At 41.9% G+C, this 20,079-nt stretch overlaps 1 protein-coding gene and 1 pseudogene across 3 annotated transcripts in view; both read right to left on the reverse strand.

The window, feature by feature from the left end:
* LOC104573235 (UDP-glucuronosyltransferase 1A1) overlaps positions 1 to 20,079 on the reverse strand; it is a 123,005-nt gene that overhangs the window by 24,632 nt on the left and 78,294 nt on the right. Inside the window, exon 1 of one of the 3 annotated variants that reach the window (XM_088526954.1) lies at positions 3,681 to 4,588. The exons of the other annotated variants lie outside the window; for them this stretch is intronic. Within the exon in view, the coding sequence (XP_088383080.1) occupies positions 3,681 to 4,550 (870 nt within the window). The 5' untranslated portion in view covers positions 4,551 to 4,588. Of the gene's footprint in view, positions 1 to 3,680; positions 4,589 to 20,079 lie in introns of those variants that run through there. 3 annotated transcript variants of the gene reach the window in all.
* Positions 8,070 to 11,377, reverse strand: LOC148594296 (UDP-glucuronosyltransferase 1A9 pseudogene; annotated as a pseudogene).

Below are 20,079 nucleotides of genomic sequence, written 5' to 3' on the forward strand. Positions count from 1 at the left end.
ACTCTGAGCAGCATGGTTGTCTATAGCACAAGGGATACTCCGCAAAAAATAAATGCTAGGGATAGAAAAGTGTAAAGCAATGATTGGTCCGCAGAGTGACAAGGGATCTGTAAAGATAGCATCAAACTTACTTTCTTCGATATATTTCATCAGCTCTTTGTTGTACAGCAAAGATTCACAGGAGTCTTTAAATATGTTAGAGGTCTTTTTAAAAGTCTCCCACATGTTATAAAATCTGGCCAGAAATGGCTTTACACTAAAAGCTTGCTGACCAAAGAAGTGCACAAATTTGTCAAACTCTTCCTTGTTAAAAGGTGTAGGGTATGTCTTCAGAGTGTATGTCGTGGAAGAATCTATGAGCATACTGCTTTCTGGTGCCATGACAATTATTTCATGCCCTCTCTTGCTCAGCTCACCCAGCACCATCTTCATGCTCAGCCAGTGACTGCCCTCCATCGGTATGACCAGCAGCTTCCCCGCGGCAGCGGAGCCGAGGCAGCACAGCAAGGGGAGCAGTGCTGCAGCCAACGACATGTTGTGAGTCTGCGCGCAGGGAGGCCAGGGCCAGCTTTTGTAGATACGCTCCGCCTACGCAAACACGCCTCTTGCTCAAGTTCTCTTTCTGTACCTCCGCCCTTCAACTGGCGTCATGTTCTAGGCATTTAGAACTTTGCACGCAATGGCATTCACAGCAGAAGATTAATGATTATAAAAGTTAGAAATGGGTGTTGCGCTTTGAAATCAGTTTTGTGTGAGGAAGAGGTGTAACTCCTACCACATGCTCCACTCACAGAAGTTGTGAATACAGCTCACCATTTCTCACGCCCTTTCTCTTCTGGCAATATTTGAACCTGAGCCTCGTGGTCCTTCTTAGCGTTGGTAACCCAACAGCTTGGACCCCAACTCATCTCCCATTGGTTGCCCAAACCACAGCTACCCTGATCTAGCCTCTTCACCTTTCTTGTATTTGAGCACAGCACACCGGGATAGAGGGGGCTGCTGGATAAATCAGCACAGTTCTGTGCTGGCTGATTGCAGGAACTACATGGAGTTCAAACAACTACTGGCCTGAGGAGACCTGAGGCATATGGTAGATGTTTATTGAAAGCTGCTAGTGCACGATCAGTCTTACCTTTTCGCTTAATTGCCCTTGCATGCTACCAGGTAGTACTAACTAATAGCTGTTAGCATGAGCAGAAGTCACACGAGCTTACAGCTATTTACATAGCCTGCTCCTCACACCAAGTACAAAATTCCTCTTTGAAATTCATGTAACTTAGATAGGCTTCTCCCCTTCTTGAAGCTGATGCCTCCAATGAAGAGGCTCTGGGGACTCATATGAATGGCACCTCATTATTCAGAGACCTTCAACAAACTCTTGCTGGATGCAAATCTCTCTGGAGATGTATCCAGTGTCCTGGAATCTGTTGTGGAAGTCCCTAGAGCGCAGTCTCTCTAACATGCTGACAAGTGAGTTCAGCCTCATAGGGAGTTTTCCACAGGCTTTGTGGACCTTGGGACATATGAAACAGTATTTGGACATTTTCTAACATGCACAGAATGGGCAGACAGAAACGTTACCAGGACTACTGCATATAGTATTATTTGAACTATAGAGAGTGCACCAAAATTACTCTTTTCCAGATGGTGTGGGAGTTCTCTGTTGTACTGAGGGCTGTCACAGTTGTTACAGACTGTAGGAATTTGGTATTTTTATGATCATTTTCTTTTCTAGTGAAACTGAGGCCAACTGTACGGTGAAACATATCTTATAGTAAAGGTACATATGGAAAAACAATCTTGACATACCTGTTTTTGACCATTTTAAGAACCCAAACGAATTGCTACAATTGAGAAAAAAAGGCTTTTTTCTTCCATTGATTCAAACTTCCATTTTTAAAGGTAAGTAGCCAATTGAAAGAAATTCTCCATTTCTACATGTAACTTCCATCCAACCACTTATCCCTTTAGTTGTAAAGCCAAACAATAAAACAAAATTTCACCAGTGGATCTCAGATAACACATGCCAAGAAAAGATTTCTAGTTCATGAAGTCATGAGTTCATGACTCATGTCAGTTTAGTTCATGACTAAAAAAAATCTTGAATTCTGCAGTAGTTCATGACTCCTTCTCAGTCATAAATTGTAGGGGTTTTAAATGTGATTTTGCAATGACAATAACTGCTTACAGTGAAAGTTTATACATAGGTGCCTGGAGAGAAGCACTCCCCAACCAAGAAAAAAATAAAAGTGCTTTGGGGAATGATCATCTCCTCCAGGCCATTCAAGGCTTTATCTCTGTGGTGAGCCTTTCTTTCACATGCAGTTTCTGCATAGTTATTTCCAAGTCTTGTGTGGAAGTTTCAACCTTATTGTGACCCTATGTTCAAAAAGAGCTGCTAGCTCTATTGCTGGCACCGTCCCACCATCAGCAGCTTATGACTCAGGAGTTACTTAATGGGAATTTCTGAACAACTCTTGCAACAGAGCTACTGTTCACATCCACTGAAAAGGCTGCCAAATGAATACTTCTTTTCTACAATGTCCAATGCTTGAATATACCTTTCTTGCTTTATACCTGCTACAGAATATACTGCACTCTATTCAGATGCTTGTTTGGTACCCAAAGATAAGACTATGAATTTATACAAGATCCATGACCTGAAGAACTTAAAATGTAATTTCTTTTTTTGAGTGATAGGCTTTGGTTTCTAGGAGGATAGGTTTTAAAATGTTAGCAGTCTCGCTGCAGCTGACACTATTTGCATCTCTCTCCACATGTGCATTTTAATCCTCATCTATTTTTCTCTCTACTTTTTCTCATTTGATATAGATGCCTTGACATAATGGAAAAGATGGAAAAGATAGAAATAAACCTATATGGCAAACAGATGTGACAGAAGAAGAATTAACTTTTAGCTGAAATATTAGTCCAAGAACCTTCAATGTATGTAAAAGGAGACTGGATACATGGAAGTATCCCCAGATACATTTGTACCCCTGCCAACAGTCCCAATGCCAAGACTGCCTTCAACACCAGACCTGGGTGCCTTCCATCCCACCAGCTTCTTATGTGACCATCACCAGAACTGAGTAACACCAAGAGCACTCAGCTCCCACTGCCCACAAAGCCTCAGTTGCTCCTGGCAGGCCAGGATGTGCCTGAGGCATCTGGATGGACTGTGCATGAGATAGCTGGGAAGGGAGGACAACATGGAACAGACAAAGGGCAGGTTTTGCTTATGGACATTCCTCAGGCTGTTCCTTCGCAGTAATATAGCCAGGTTGTCCTTGTGGGAATGGTTTTTATTGAGATGGACATGGAAAAAGCATCTTAGATGAAACAGAAACTATCAAGTCTGGCTCGTATTCAGGATTAAAGTTTGCCAAAATTCAGACTAGCATCACTGAGCAAAACAGCTTGTTGTTTCTACAAAATTTGCATGACACTTAAATTTTCATGCCTGACACGGTTTTAGATTGCCAGGGAATTTAAATAAGATTTAATAAGATTTAATGTTACTACTAGATAGTAGGAGATAACATTTCTCCTAGGAGATAACATCAGGTAGTATTCATCATTATATTTCTATCTTTAAATACTAAGCTGTTGTTCATTTTCAGTGTAAAATTTCTACATATTTCAGTTCTTGCCCTTTCAATAAACATAAAATTCCATACCTGAGACAGCTTTTCCTTCTTTTCACAGTTTATGCCTCCAATAAAAACCATGTTTGGCATCACTGGCCTCGGGAACTCAAACACAAAATCGTACCTCATTAGCCAAACAGATCCATGTCTTAGAAGCTCTGTAGCAGTCACTTTCTTCTGAAGAATTTCACGTGCAAGTTCTTCAATGGGACTGAAAATTGGCTGACAGTAAAAAAGCTCCAGCATACTGACCAGCGAGTTCTTCACACGCTGAGAAAATGTCATGTGATCTGAATTATTCAGGAATAATCTGGGGACATAGGAAGGAGGATGTGGACACTGGGTAGCTTCAAAATCCAAACCACACGGAAATCCCCTCAAGAAATAGACAGAAGGAATGGAAAGATACTCAGCAATTACCGGTCCACACATCAGAATTGGATCTGTAAGAATCACATCAAATTTGGTCTCCTTCAGCTCCTGCATCAAGCCTTCATTGTGCAGAAGGCTCTCACAAATGGCAAAATAGAACTTGGAAATATCTAATACGCTTTGATACATTGTAAGAATAATATTCAAAACAGATTGTTTGATGAAATGAACATTAATAAATGAATTCAGTGTAAGAGCTAAGTGTTCATCCGCAAAAGGTATTGGATATACTTTCAATGTATAGTTCTGATGCTCCTTTGGCTTCATAAACAAACTTGTTGATGGTACTAGCACAACAGCTTCATGTCCCTTTTGCTGAAGTTTCTCCACTAACGAGCGCATGCTGAGCCAGTGACTTCCATCCTGAGGTATCACCAGAATCTTTCCGCCTTCAGTAAATGTTAAAGACGATGTCAGAAGAAGAAATATCACAGTACACTGATAAAATTGTGTAAATGCAACAGCCATTTTGATGGAAGGAAACGGGAATATTCTCCTCTAGAGACATCCAACACAGACTTTTATATGAAGGTCTTGTAAGCTTTAGCTCTCTGCAGGAAACTTAACTGATTGCACAGGTAAATGTTTAACTTTCACAGTATTATCCTGGTTATCCTTCAACATTTAACCATAATTGCTCATATAACAGAGAAGAGATTACATGCCCCCATTTGTACTTTCAGTTAATTTTTAAACTTAGAAGTAGGTCATCATATTCCTTTTTTAAGGTTACTAGAAAGATCAGAGTTGTCATCTCTTAATATACTTAAGGTTAATATCACTGAGTTGATAATTATCAAGTCAGAAAACAGACCTGTTTACTTTGAAGACAACCTTTAAACTAAGTCCAGCAGACTAAATGACCATTTCTTTTACAGGCCAGTCAAATAAGTGTAATGCTTAACGTGTATGTAGAAGGCTGATGTTAAATTCCCACCTCATCTGCATGTATCATAGCTACCAGGCTTAGGCAATCCCAGGTCTGTGGAGGAGCGGGGAAGAAAAGAACAACCTGCCCTGACTTTTCCCTCCACGTCACTAGGCAAAAAGTAAGGTAGATGATGAGTTTGGAACAGATGAAAACAAAGGAGGCCAGGATAGACTCCCTACGGCCAGGATTGCTTAGCACAGGAAGGGAGAGTCTTGGTCTTGGATTACTTCCCTGAGAACCCTGTTTATGTACTGCAAGCAAGACAAAGTCTGGGTTAAGATATGATAACTTTTACTAAAATCATTGATATCACACATGTGCTTGCACATGCAACACACCCTACACTCAACAAACACGAAAAACATCTGAGCTCTCTTCCTTTCACAGATGGATACATGGGTTAAAGTGGACAACCATAACCAGCTCCTAACCATAACTAAACTGCAAACTCGTCCCTCCTCTTCCACATTCTCTTTTGCACAATGGACCATCTTTCTCGGGAGGAGAGATCTTCCCCTGATTAAATTAGCCTGAACATAATACCTGGAGCTGTAGGTTTGAATTATGCCTTGAGGGAGGCATGAGTTGTCCCTAGAGTTCATGTTGCCTGAGGAGGATCTGATTATATTATGGTCATTATGGAAGAATTTGGTGGAAACATCCCTGTGTGGGTTTCCAAACAGAGCTATGACTGGGGTGGTGCAGGGCCCTAGTTTGCTGGCATTCACTGCCTTGCTCTGGGAACCTGCAGTGAACTGAGGCCCTCAGGGCTGTGTTGGAGGAATGTTTTGTCTTTATGCAAGTAAGAGCAATGACAAAGTCTTTTGGCAGGTGCTAAGGAAGAGATCCCCCTGAACAAAAGATCTGATTGTAAACTATCAGCAGCATTAAGAAGTTTTTTTTTTTTTTTTTTCCTACACCATTTCCTTTATAAGCAGTGGTCGAAATCCCAACATCTTTAGTGTGGAGCATCAGACCCTTGCCAGCAGGCAAAGGGGCTTGTACATGCAAATTGCACCAACACCTTCCAGAAAATCAAGACTTAAATCTCTGAGCTTATTAGAAGAGTTGTGAAAGGAAATGACCAAATTCCTGCACATTTGGATATGATTTTCGCTGCAGTAGTGTTGTGAGAAACCCCAGAAGAGAAAGCATGAAAGGTCATGTTTTCGCTGTTGTTGCTGGTACATTATGAGAGAATACAGACAAAACAGCAAACACTGGTCAAAGATGAAGGTGAGAACCAATGTATCTTCAGGGAACTGTCTGAAACTGGGCAGTGGGACCAAAACAGAGTCTTCTGGGCCAAAATGAGGTCATATATGGAAGTGAGTTCTGGGATGTCATCGAATGGACATGGAAAGATGACCCCCCAGGGGTCTCAAAAGACCACCAGAGCCCACCAAAGGGACAGAGGACACACGCGGCAAGAGTGCGGTATGTTGTAATTAGTTCCGGGAAATAGAATGAATATGTAGGATCATTCCTAGAGTTAATGCATATGTAGATAATAGAGAAATAAAAGATTTAGCAAACACACCATAGGGCATGCACAACAGGTGGAGCTATACCCTGTGCATCCAGTACATCAGTAAAGTGAGAGCCTGGTGACAGCAGGGTGGACTCCCTGCTCTTCGTACCAGACAATCAGATCTAAAACTGTGGTAAGGAACAAGAGGAAGGAAGGATAGCAAAAAGGACAGGAGAGAAATGAGGGACAAACCCTTTTAACAGGACACAGAAAACAGCACACTAATGCTTTCTGATTAATGCAGAATAAAATAAGGCCAGATCTAAGCTGAGTACTTCAGAAAAGAAACAATCAGGTAAAAATCAGGTTCATTAAAAAAAAAAAGAATTTAAAAAGGGGAGGGGGTAAGTTCACAGGTATTTGTTGTTCCTTATGCAGTAGCAGAGGGCACCTGGGCCCTTGCAGGTGTAAAGTGTCTGGTGCTCATTGCTAATGACTGCTTGTTATTTCTGAGAAGCTTGAAGGACCACATGAGCAGAGCACTTAAAGAAGGAGACCAGGGTGTCAGCTCTTGATGACTGTGGAAAGGTTGGCATGGGCTTGGCCTCCTTTGCGTGGCAGCTCTGTTGAATGGCATCTGATTCAGAAACAAGGTTTTATCCTTCCCTGCTGGCTATTGAAGGACAGAATATATCCATTAATCAAGGCTTACATTTGGGTCACCCCAGCTATGGTCAGAATTGTGCTCCATCATGGAATGGCTCTTGCAATATGCTTTGTGTGCATGGCAGACAAAAAGCTGGGTTGTTCTAGGATGTCCCCTTGGACAAATGCTGAGCTCTACAGCAATGAAAGCAGTGCTGCGTGGGCATGGTAGCCACGTGGAGAAGTTGAGCTTGCTTGGACTGACTTTCCACGATCCATGATCATGCTGAGGGATCTGGAGGCAGGTGCCCTTGCCCTAGGATTGCTTTACCTGCTCTGAAAATACATGTCTTGGAAATGGGCTCGCTGTGAAATGCGGATTCCTTCTAAGAAGGGTAGCAATTGCCACTAAAGTGCCACTAAGGGAAGAGAAGCAAATGGACTCCTCAAGAGCTGCTTGCTCCGTGAGTAGAATTGGACTCGGGTCTATTTCTTGAGCCTAATCCAGAAGTGCTAGTTTTACCTATTGCTTTTGCTTTCCTATAGTTACATTATATTGTCCATCTCCTTATGCTCTGAGACTGATAGCTTACAAGTAGTAAAATGCTATTCACATGCATACTCGTGTAGACTATATCCCAAATCTTCACTGATGGATTAGGCCACGCATTTGTCAGCAGGAATTGTTGTGTAACTGAACTCAGTCCATTTTGATGCTACACAATGACAGGCAAAAGGATTACAGGAAAATGCACAGGGCTAGCAACAGCAGGAACCTTTACAATAAGTAAAGGATACTTTACAATAAGTGTTAAAAGAGAATATCTATATTTTTAAATGCATGATTGAAATTGTGTTAAGAGTACCTGTTAAGAAATAGAAATGAAATCATATCTGAGTTTTGTCTATATGTATTTGTCTCAAAAGATACTATTTCAGTTCAAAATATACTATTTATTTTCATTCCATCTGGAAATGTAGGTTTCGCCATAACCTACAAAAAGCAATAAAATCATAGATAGCCAGTTAGGAAACCATACGTCACAAAAATAAAACCAAGGCAAATTAACTGACTTTGTTGAACTTAGAAAATTTAAAAAAAAATTCTCAGTGCATGTTCTTTCAATTTTTAGCTGAGAGAAATGTATGCCAGAATGCATGAAAATGAAACCATCTGGTCAGTGAATAAAATACATACATTGAGGATAGTAATTTGTAGTTAGCAGATGAAATAGCATTTTTGTTGGACTTGTCAGAAAATCCTCATTAACCTAAGTAACAGACATCTGCCTCTATCAAGATAATACTGTGTCAACCTGTGGTAACCATCTCCCAAACAAAAACATCAAAAAGAAGCTTCCAACAGCACAAAATCTCCACAAAACATGTAACCACAAACCATGCATTTCATTGGTATAATCCAGAAAAAGAGAACTTGCCTTTGACAGGGGTTTCCTCTCAGCACAGTTTATACCTCCAATAAAGATCATATTGGGCATCACTGGTCTGACATACTCAAACACATAGTCAAATCTTAGCAGCCAAATGGAAGCAGGGCTCAGAAGTTCCAGCAGGGTCACATCTCTCTGAAGAAGTTCAGAGGAAAACCTCACAGCCTCTGAATAGAAATGGTCACAGTAGCCAAGCTCCAGGATTGCAACCAGTGCGTTTTCCACTCTCTCAAAGAAAGTCATGCGGTCCGAGTTGAAAGTAAATACCCTTGGGACATACGACAGGGGGTTGGGGCACTGATTTGCTGTGTAGTGTAATCCACACGGAAATCCTCTCATGAAGAAGATGGAAGGAATCGAAAAATAATTACTTACTATAGCTCCACACATAGTAACAGGATCTGTCAGGACAGCATCAAAGTTGCTTTGATTCAAGTACTGTACCATTTCCGTGTTGCCGAACAGGCTTTTACACTGAGAAAAAAGAGTGCTGGTGATAGCTCTAGTGCTTCTATATTGTGCTACAACATTCTGTGGGAAAGGCAGACCCTCCAAGTGGGTCATAAAGTACTCATGAAAGGCATTATTTAGCTCTTCTAGCGTGTAAGATACTGAGTACGTTTTCACAGTGTAGGTTGGTCTCTTTCCCATCCGCCAGCTTACTTCTGGGATAACCACCACCACTTCATGTCCTCTCTCTGTGAGCTTTTCCACTACTGGCCGCATGCTAAGCCAGTGGCTTCCATCCATGGGCACCACCAGTAGCTTCCCTCCATCTGAAAAGCCAGGAACAAGGAGGAGAAAAATCCAGGCAGCGAGCTGAGAATGAAGCCAAAAAGTCATTTTCCTGAGGTAAGGATGCTGAGTGTGAAAATGATTCCTCATCGTGACTGAAGCTGGAAGGTGCTTTTGAAGGAAACCTACTGAATAATCTGCTGAGTTGTGCCACCTCCTCTTATCTCCTAGCTAATGATTTACTGCTTTGATTTATGCTTGTCAGGGCTGAGAGCCAGCAGGAATTTGTTCTCTTCATAATCTGCAAGGCCACATGAGGACTTCCTCCTTTGCTTAATCACTGCAATTCTTCAGTTTCCAATTGAGACCTGTTTCCCCTAGTACATTAGTCAGATTTGCTAGGACTTTTTGTTTGATCCTTCATGTGTCTTTTCTTGCCCTAATGTCCAGGGCCAAGGAAGGCAAGTCTAGGGAGGGGTGCCCCAGAAGCACAGTGAGAAATGAAGATAGACTTGGCAGATTTCACCGAGACATGGATGTTTAGATGACTTCTTTGAAGATGGAACAGGAGAAGCTCAGATCAAGGGGAAAGAGCAGGTAGACCAAGGGTCTTCTGAGGTAGCAGGGCTCAGAGTAACCCTGTAGAGTACAACAGCCCCAAGAGGAGAGTGACCTGGCCAGTAAGGCAGAGCTCTGTGAAGCTGCAGACCTGCAGCCTCTGTCCCATGGATGCACACCTGAGACATGGCATTTCAGTCTCATACAGCTATCAGTGCAACAAAATTAATTATGATCGATTTTCTGCATGTTTCCCCGTGTATTTTTTTTAATTTCTTTTGCACACTTTTGCAATGTTTGTAACTTTCTTCATATGTAGAGAAACTACTGAGTGAGTGGCAGAAGGATGAAGTAGCTGTTTTGTTTTTGGCACATGATTATTTCAAGAAACATAATCTTTGAGCTTCAAAGTAGGGACAGGGAGCTCTGAGGTGAAAGCTAAAATAGCAGCTCTCTGAATTATTTGTGTTGTTATCATGTGTAAGCAGAGGAGAGAAAAAAAAAAAAGAGTAGCAACTGCATTATTTTATTATTTCCAGAATGAGAAGGGTGGTGAAAAAATAGCAGTGGTCCAAAAAAGATCAATTTAATAAACAACACTTTTCATTAAAACAGGCTTCATTTTTTTTTTTATAACCGTACCATGTATTTGCTGAAAAGGGTAAAGGAGGCAGGTTTTAACACACTGTCTAATGAGATGTTTCACCCAGTGCACAACAGTGTTATCTTTCATGCTCTTGGGTGCAAGGAATGATTGCCTTTTTATACCAGGATGGGTGTAGTCCAAATCTTACCGCATTCTTCATGTGATAGTGAGAGAGTTCAAAGTCAGGCTTAGGGCACATCAAGTATATCAGTGCCTTGCAGGAACTCGTGAACACTTGCTAGTGTCTCAGTTGACTTGGTTATTTGGCAAAGGTTATTTTTAATGAGTTAAACTTTGCTGGGTTCAAGGGAGTGCAAAACAATAGTTGCTTACCTTTCAATGTAGGTAAGAAGCCACATAGATAGGAAAGACTAGGGAAAGGATAGAGCAACCTTCTGTTTAAGGCTGCAGCAGAAGGTAAGTTGAAGATAGCATGACCACTGCCTTTGGCTCTGTGATCACACAGGCACGATGTGCACGATCCCAGCATGACTGCTGTGTGGGCAGCACTAATAGTGTTATGAGAAACCCCAGAAGAGAATGCCCCCAAGGAGATGTTTTTGCTGCTGTTGCTGGTACATTCTGAGAGAATATGGACAAAAGAGCAGGTGTTACTTGGACATTATGAGAGAATATGGACAAAACAGCAAACACTGGTTGAAGACGAAGATAAGGACCACCGTATGTTCAAGAAACTGTCTGAAACTGCACAGTAGGACCAAAACAGGGTCCCCTGGGCCAGAATGAGGCCATATATGGAAATGAGTTACTAGACATCCTGAAATGGACATGGAAAGATGACCTCCAGGGGTCTCAGAAGACCACCAGAACCCACCAAAGGGGCAGAAGGCACACGCATAGGGGTGGGGTGTGTTGTAATTAGTTCCTGAAAATAGAATGAATATGTAGGATCATTTCTAGAGTTTAATGCCTGGGTATATAATAGGGAAATAAAAGCATTAGCAAACACACCTTAGGGCATGCACGACAGGTGGAGCTATCCCCCCGTGCCACCAGCTCTGCAATAAAGTGAATGTCTGCTTCTTATGCTACATTGGTGTTAAGAAGTTTATTCCCGGTTTTTGGTGACACTAGCAAGAGCAGGAACCTGCCTGATTTTACTCTTACGTTTTGCATAGGTGAAACTCCCATGGAGCTAAACTGGCATTTGCCTGCAGAGAATGGGGTAGTAGATGTTTTGGCTAGAATGATTTCCTTTAAAGTGGATATATTGATGGTGAGTTAGAAAGTCACCTTACTGTAAGTTTCCACATCAGGAAACAGCAGCAGCTAAGCAAGTCACAAGGCACAGATATTTCTAGGAAGAAACAGGCCTCGTGAAAAAGATCGTATGTGATCCTGAACCTGATGACTGCATCCTAACAGAGACATATGACATTGAGGATTTCTCAGGTAACATTAATTGGAATATTTCCTGACTTTTGTAGGAGAGTGAGCTGGATATCTGCAAACTTATTCCTCATAACCTCCCCAGGTCTTTATGCATAATCTTTGACTTTTACTATCATCTGAGAACTAGTGTGTTAATTTAACCAAAAAGCAAGCTTCTCTTGGAAAGAAAAGCTCAGGCAGTAGGTCCTCTTTAATTAGAGCAGTAAATCCCTTATGTATCTGATGTGCATTTTTCCATTGCAATATAAGGCTGGCAAACAATATTTTTGATTTAAAGGTGTTCAGTGTTCTCAGGAAAAAAAAGACCCTAATAAACAGACACCAACATGTTAGCACATTGCTCTGAATTGTCAATAGTCAACACCTTGAATATTGCACCACAAACTGCCTAATATTTGGGTTATGAAGAGATCACTGACTATTACTTTAACGCTGAAAATAGAGAGTTCTCCCATAGATGCACTTATAATAACTACCCTGTTAACCAAATGATAGTGCACGTGGACATGACAGCATGCCAGTCCTAGAGTCAAGAGGATGAGGATGGCAGTTATCAGAGGAATTGCCAGGGAAATAGGTCTGTGCCCCTATGCCAGTCAATGGGCTGTTATTCACAGAGAGCCCAAAAGCCCTGAGCAGGCCAGAGAGACGGCACGTGGTGCTGCGGAAGCTGTGACTGTTCCTGCCCTCCCTCTGCATTCCTGGATTACCTTCCATAACACATGTCTAGGCACTGCTGATGTAATAAACTTGGGAGTATCGTAATCCTGAGGATTCCTGCTTGCTCACCCCTGGAATCACTGGAGAACATGGAGCTTCCTAGTCAGGAAGTGCTTCCTGCACCACTTCCAGGCAGCCTTGTGACAGTGACAGTCACCGTGCCACTCTTCTGTAAGTGCTTAGGTAATAACAGAAGTTTCCCACCATCTTAAACATCATGGAAAGCATCTGTGTAGTGAGCTAATGAGGAAGTCGGCCATTTTCTCCTAGGACTGCAGGGATCCCCTAAGAAAATCCTGAAGAAAACTCTCCAAGGAAGGAAGCTTAGGAGCAGGATGTTTTGGTGTAAAACAGTTAATCATTTATAACATTGTTTTCTTTATAATTAGTAGTTATCAGGAGAGGTTTGGATACTGAGCCAAGCTTCTTGCTTTATCAGGTAAATGAATCCAAAGCATATATTGGATTTCAGTTTGGTACCCAAAATGAATTTCCCATTTCTGAGTCCTCTCCAGTAAGTGATAAATTAGGTAGGTAGCATTTGCTACAGTCCCCTCTGAGGGAACAAGGTAGGTATGTTGTTTGCCTTGTCCTGATGCCTTTGCTTTGAATTGCAGTGCCTCTGTCGCTCCCCTTCCGTGCAAGCCCTAGATGAACTGAGGGCTCCTGCCTTCCCAACAGTTTTATTATTAAAAATAGCCACACTGAATCAGACCGCGTGCCCGTGTTACCTAGCAATCTTGACACTGGATGTTAGAGGAACGCTGAGGAAGTGCATAAGAAAGCAGTGTTACTTATATGCAACCAAACTACCCGCCCAGCCTCCAGCAATAAGTGGCTCAGGGAGCTTGTGAATCAAACGCCTTGATGCATTATTCATTGCTCTCTCCACTTTCTGAGCTCCTCTAATTTCTTTGCATTTGTAATAGCTACCTGTAATGCGCCTTCCTCTCTAATTTTTACTTCTACCATATTGTTCCTGAGATAAGGGATCAGATAATAGTCTGCAGGAAGACCTACCACGGACTAAGTTAGTGACTTAAAGACCTTTTCTGTTTTGTTTTTTTCCGCCTTCCTCCCCATCTCAGCTTCTTGTTTTCCTTTGTCTCTTGAGCAATGGGCTACTCAGTTTCAAAGAATTGTCTATGCTTATCACAAGATTGTATTCCTGCATGGTAGTGATCAACTGTGAGCTTACAAGTGTTTATGCATAGGTAAATATTTTCCCTCATGTGACTCGGTCTGCATTTGTTTACATTGAATGATAGTTACTAGGATATTACCTTGTTGCTGGACTCTGTTCAGGGTGAAATAGAAGAAATTCTCTCTGCAGAAATTCTAGTCACAAGAAAGATCTAAACAGGGAAAGCCAGACTGAAGAGGAGCTGCACTAGGTTTTACAGGATTTATAATGTGAGATTTCCATCATATGGACAGTGGGAAGATGGGAGAAATCAGGAATCAAATGGCTGCAGGATGCTTCTGCCCTTTTGGTAAGTAGCAAGACAGAAAGTGTATGCCACTGTAACACCTTCAGAATATAAAAGCTAAGACTCTCTCAGGTAACCAGCAAGAACGTGCTACAGCAATTCTTGAATCTCAAACCACAAAGTGACCTTCTCTTATCCTACCATGAGGGAATGCCCGCAGTCAACTTGCTCTTTATTCACCTGAGAGAAGTCCAGTGGCTCTGCACGAGCCCCTCAAAGAGTATAAAAGAAACACGAAAGAAGGGAGGAAAAACCTTTAGCGCCAAAGACGTTATAGTGCAAGTCGATGCATGTGATCAGAGTTCAAAAGGGAGTGAGTCATTTCACAAGAAGGAAATGTGTGTCTTGCATTGCACCCATACAGAATTATTCACTGCTACTGTTTTATACATTTTACAATAAGTATCAAAATATAAATTCTATATTTATTTTAAATCCATGATTTAAATTGTGTTAAGAGTACCTGTCAAGAAATAGAAATGAAATCATATCTGAGTTTTGCCTGTATGTATCTGTCGCAAAAGATACTATTCTGGTTCAATTCTTTCCATTTCTTGTGGAAATTTAGTTTTCACCATAACCTACAAACAGCAATAAAATCACACAGCTAGCCAGGTAGGAAACCATATGTCACGAAAACACGACCAAAGCAAATTGACTTGTATAACCTAGAGGATAAAATAAAAACCCTCACTGCATGGTCTTTCACTTTTTAGCCGAGAGAAATGTATGCCAGAATGCATGAAAATGAAATCAAAACTACATCTGGTCAGTGAATAAAATACATTCATTGAGGAGAGTAATTTGTAGTTAGCAGATGAAATAGCATTTTTGTTGGACTTGTCAGAAAATCCTCATTAACCCAAGTAACAGTCACCTGCCTCTATCAAGATAATACTGTGTCAACCTGTGGAAACCATATGCCAAACAAAAGTTGCATTAAATCATCAAAAAGAGGCTTCCAACAGCACAAAATCTACACAAAAAATGTAACCACATTTCATTGTTATGAACCAGAATAAGAGAACTTACCTTTGACAGGGGTTTCCTCTCAGCACAGTTTATACCTCCAATAAAGATCATATTGGGCATCACTGGTCTGACATATTCAAACACAAAGTCAAATCTCAGCAGCCAAATGGAAGCAGGGCTCAGAAGGTCCAGCACGGTCACATCTCTTTGAAGAAGTTCAGAGGAAAACTTCACAAACTCTGAATAGAAATAGTCACAGTAGCCAAGCTCCAGGAATGCAACCAGTGCATTTTCCACTCTCTCAAAGAAAGTCATGCGGTCCGAGTTCAACGTAAAAAGCCTCGGGACATACGACGGAGGGTTGGGGCACTGATTTGCTGTGTAGTGTAATCCACAAGGAAATCCTCTCATGAAGAAGATGGAAGGGATTGAAAAATAATTACCCACTACAGCCCCACACACATAAATAGCATCTGTCAGGACAGCATCAAAGTTGCTTTGATTCAAGTACTGTACCATTTCCTTGTTGCCGAACAGGCTCATACACTGAGACAAAAGAGTCCTGGTCATAGTTTTACTGCTTCTATACTGTGCCACAACATTCTGTGGGAAAGGCAGACCCCCTATCTGACTCATAAGGGACTCATGTAAGGCATTATTTAGCTCTTCTAATGTGTAAGGCACTGAGTACGTTTTCACAGTGTAGGCCTGCGTCTTTCCCAACCGCCAACTTACTTCTGGGATAACCACCACCACTTCGTGTCCTCTCTCTGAGAGCTTTTCCACTACTTTCCGCATGCTAAGCCAGTGGCTTCCATCCACGGGCACCACCAGTAGCTTCCCTCCATCTGAAAAGTCAGGAACAAGGAGGAGAAAAATCCAGGCAGCGAGCTGAGAATGAAGCCAAAAAGTCATTTTCCTGAGGAAAGGATGCTGAGTGTGAAAATGATTCCTCATCGTGACTGAAGCTGGAAGGTGCTTTTGAAGGAAACCTACTGGATAATCTGCTGAGTTGTGCCACCTCTTTGTTATCTCCTAGCTAATGATTTACTGCTTTGATTTAGGCTTGTCGGGGCTGAGAGCCAGCAGGGATTTGTTCTCTTCATAATCTGCAAGGCCACATGAGGACTTTCTCCTTTGCTGAATCATTGCAATTCTTCAGTTTTCAATTGATACCTGTTTCCCTAGTGCATTAGTCAGATTTGCTAGGACTTTTTGTTTGATCCTTCATGTGTCTTGTCTTTCTCTAATGTCCAGGCCCAAGGAAGGCAAGGCTAAGGAGAGCTGCCCCAGAAGCACAGTGAGAAATGAGAATAGACTGGCCAGTTTTCACCGAGACATGGATGTTTAGATGACTTCTTTGAAGATGGAACAGGAGAAGCTCACATCAAGGGGAAAGAGCAGGTAGACCAAGGGTCTTCTGAGGTAGCAGGGCTCAGAGTAACCCTGTAGAGTACAACAGCCCCACGAGGAGAGTGACCTCCTCGGCCAGTAAGGCAGAGCTCTGTGAAGCTGCAGACCTGCAGCCTCTGTCCCATGGATGCACACCTGAGACATGGCATTTCTGTCCATACAACTATCAGTGCAACAAAATTAATTATGATCATTTTTTTTTGCATGTTTCCCCGTGGTTATTTTTTTATTGCACACTTTTGCAATGTTTGTAACTTTCTTCATATGTAGAGAAACTACTGAGTGAGGGGCAGAAGGGTGAAGTAGCTGTTTTCTTTTTGACATGTGATTATTTCAAGAAACAGAATCTTTGAGCTTCAAAGTAGGGACACGGAGCTCTGAGGTGAAAGCTAAAATAGCAGCTCTCTGAATTATTTGTGTTGTTATCATGTGTAAGCAGAGGAGAAAAAAAAAAAGAGTAGCAACTGCATTATTTTATTATTTCCTGAATGAGAAGGGTGGTGAAAAAATAGCAGTGGACAAAAAAAGATCAATTTAATAAACAACACTTTTCATTAAAACAGGCTTCATTTTTTTTTTTATAACCGTACCATGTATTTGCTGAAAAGGGTAAAGGAGGCAGGTTTTAACACACTGTGTAAACAGGTGTTTCACCCAGTGCACAACAGTGTTATCTTGCATGCTCTTGGGTGCAAGGAATGATTGCCTTGTTATACCAGGATGGGTGTAGTTCAGATATTACCGCATGCTTCATGTGATAAGGAGAGAGTGCAAAGTCAGGCACAGGGCACATCAAGTATATCAGTGCCTTGGAGGAACTCGTGAACACTTGCTAGCATCTCAGTTGACTTGGTTATTTGGCAAAGGTTATTTTTAATGGTTAAATTTTGCTCGGTTCAAGGGAGTGCAAAACAATAGTTGCTTACCTTTCAATGTAGGTAAGAAGCCATATAGATAGGAAAGACTAGGGAAAGGATAGGACAACCTCCAGTTTAAGGCTGCAGCAGAAGGTAAATTGAAGATAGCGTGACCACTGCCTTTGGCTCTGTGATCACACAAGCACAATGTGCATGATCCCAGCATGACTGCTGTGTGGGCAGCACTGATAGTGTTATGAGAAACCCCAGAAGAGAATGCCCCCAAGGAGATGTTTTTGCTGCTGTTGCTGATACATCCTGAGAGAATACGGACAAAAGAGCAGGTGTTACTGGACCATCATGGGAGAATATGGACAAAACAGCAAACACGGGTTTAAGACAAAGATAAGGACCACCGTATCTTCAAAGAACTGTCTGAAACTGCACAGTAGGACCAAAACAGGGTCTTCTGGGCCAGAATGAGGCCATATGTAGAAGTGAGTTACTAGACATCCTGAAATGGACATGGAAAGATGACCCCCAAGGATCTTAGAAGACCACCAGAACCCACCAAAGGGGCAGAGGGCACACGCATAAGGGTGGGGTGTGTTGTAATTAGTTCCGGAAAATAGAATGAATATGTAGGATCGTTCCTAGAGTTTAATGCCTGGGTAGATAATAGGGAAATAAAAGCATTAGCAAACACACCTTAGGGCATGCACGACAGGTGGAGCTATCCCCCGTGCCACCAGCGCTACAATTAAGTGAATGTCTGCTTCTTAGTGCTACATTGGTGTTAAAAGGTTTGTTCCTGGTTTTTGGTGACACTAGCAAGAGCAGGAACCTGCCTGATTTTACTCTTACGTTTTGAATAGGTGAAACTCCCATGGAGCTATGCTGGCATTTGCCGACAGAGAATGGGGTAGTAGATGGTTTGGCTAGAATGATTTCACTTAAAATGGATATGTTGCCGGTGAGTTAAAAAGTCACCTTACTGTCAGTCTCTGCATCAGGAAGCAGCAGCCGTTAAGCAAGTCACAAGGCACAGATATCTCTAGGAAGAAATAGACCTCATGTGAAAAAGATCGTATGTGATCCTGAAGCTATTGACTGCATCCTAACAGAGACATATGACATTAAGGACTTCTCAGGTATCATTAATTGGAATATTTCCTGACTTTTGTAGGCAGTGAGCTTGATATCTGCAATATCTGCAAACTTATTCCTCATAACCTCCCCAGGTCTTTATGCATAATTTTTGACTTTTACTATCATCTGGGAACTAGTGCATTAATTTAACCAAAAAGCAAGCTTCCCTTGGAAAGAAAAGCTCAGGCAGTAGGTCCTCTTTAATAAGAGTAGTAAATCCCTTATGTATCTGATGTGCATTTTTCCATTGCAATATAAGGCTGACAAACAATATTTTTGATTTAAAGGTGTTCAGTGGTCTCAAGAAGAAAAAGACCCTAATAAACAGACACCAACATGTTAGCACATTGCTCTGAATTGCCAATAGTCAACACCTTGAATATTGCAACACAAAATGCCTAATATTTGGGTTATGAAGAGATCACTGACTATTACTTTAACGCTGAAAATAGAGAGTTCTCCCGTAGATGCACTCTTAATAACTACCCTGTTAACCAAATGATAGTGCACGTGGACATGACAGCATGCCAGTCCTAGAGTCAAGAGGATGAGGATGGCAGTTATCAGAGGAATTGCCAGGGAAATAGGTCTGTGCCCCTATGCCAGTCAATGGGCTGTTATTCACAGAGAGCCCAAAAGCCCTGAGCAGGCCAGAGAGACGGCACGTGGTGCTGCGGAAGCTGTGACTGTTCCTGCCCTCCCTCTGCATTCCTGGATTACCTTCCATAACACATGTCTAGGCACTGCTGATGTAATAAACTTGGGAGTATCGTAATCCTGAGGATTCCTGCTTGCTCACCCCCCGAGTCACTGCAGAACATGGAGCTTCCTAGTCAGGAAGTGCTTCCTGCACCACTTCCAGGCAGCCTTGTGACAGTGACAGTCACCGTGCCACTCTTCTGTAAGTGCTTAGGTAATAACAGAAGTTTCCCACTATCATAAACATCATGGAAAGCATCTGTGTAGTGAGCTAATGAGGAAGTCGGCCATTTTCTCCTAGGACTCCAGGGATCTCCTAAGAAAATCCTGAAGAAAACACTCCCAGGAAGGAAGCTTAGGAGCAGGTCGTTTTGGTGTAAAACAGTTAATAATTTACAATATTGTTTTCTTTATAATTAGTAGTTATCAGAAGAGGTTTGGATACCGAGCCAAGCTTCTTGCTTTATCAGGTAAATGAATCCAAAGCATATATTGGATTTCAGTTTGGTACCCAAAATGAATTTCCCATTTCTGAGTCCTCTCCAGTAAGTGATAAATTAGGTAGGTAGCATTTGCTACAGTCCCCTCTGAGGGAACAAGGTAGATACTTTGTTTGCCTTGTCCTGATGCCTTTGCTTTGAATTGCAGTGCCTCTGTCGCTCCCCTTCCGTGCAAGCCCTGGATGAACTGAGGGCTCCTGCCTCCCCAACAGTTTTATTATTAAAAATAGTCACACTGAATCAGACCGCGTGCCCGTGTTACCTAGCAATCTTGACACTGGATGTTAGAGGAACGCTGAGGAAGTGCATAAGAAAGCAGTGTTACTTATATGCAACCAAACTACCCG

The sequence above is a fragment of the Tinamus guttatus genome, unplaced genomic scaffold (genome assembly GCF_059628265.1).
Source record: "Tinamus guttatus ecotype Peru unplaced genomic scaffold, ASM5962826v1 Tinamus_guttatus_pri_ptg000260l, whole genome shotgun sequence".
NCBI classification, from domain to species: Eukaryota; Metazoa; Chordata; class Aves; order Tinamiformes; family Tinamidae; genus Tinamus; species Tinamus guttatus.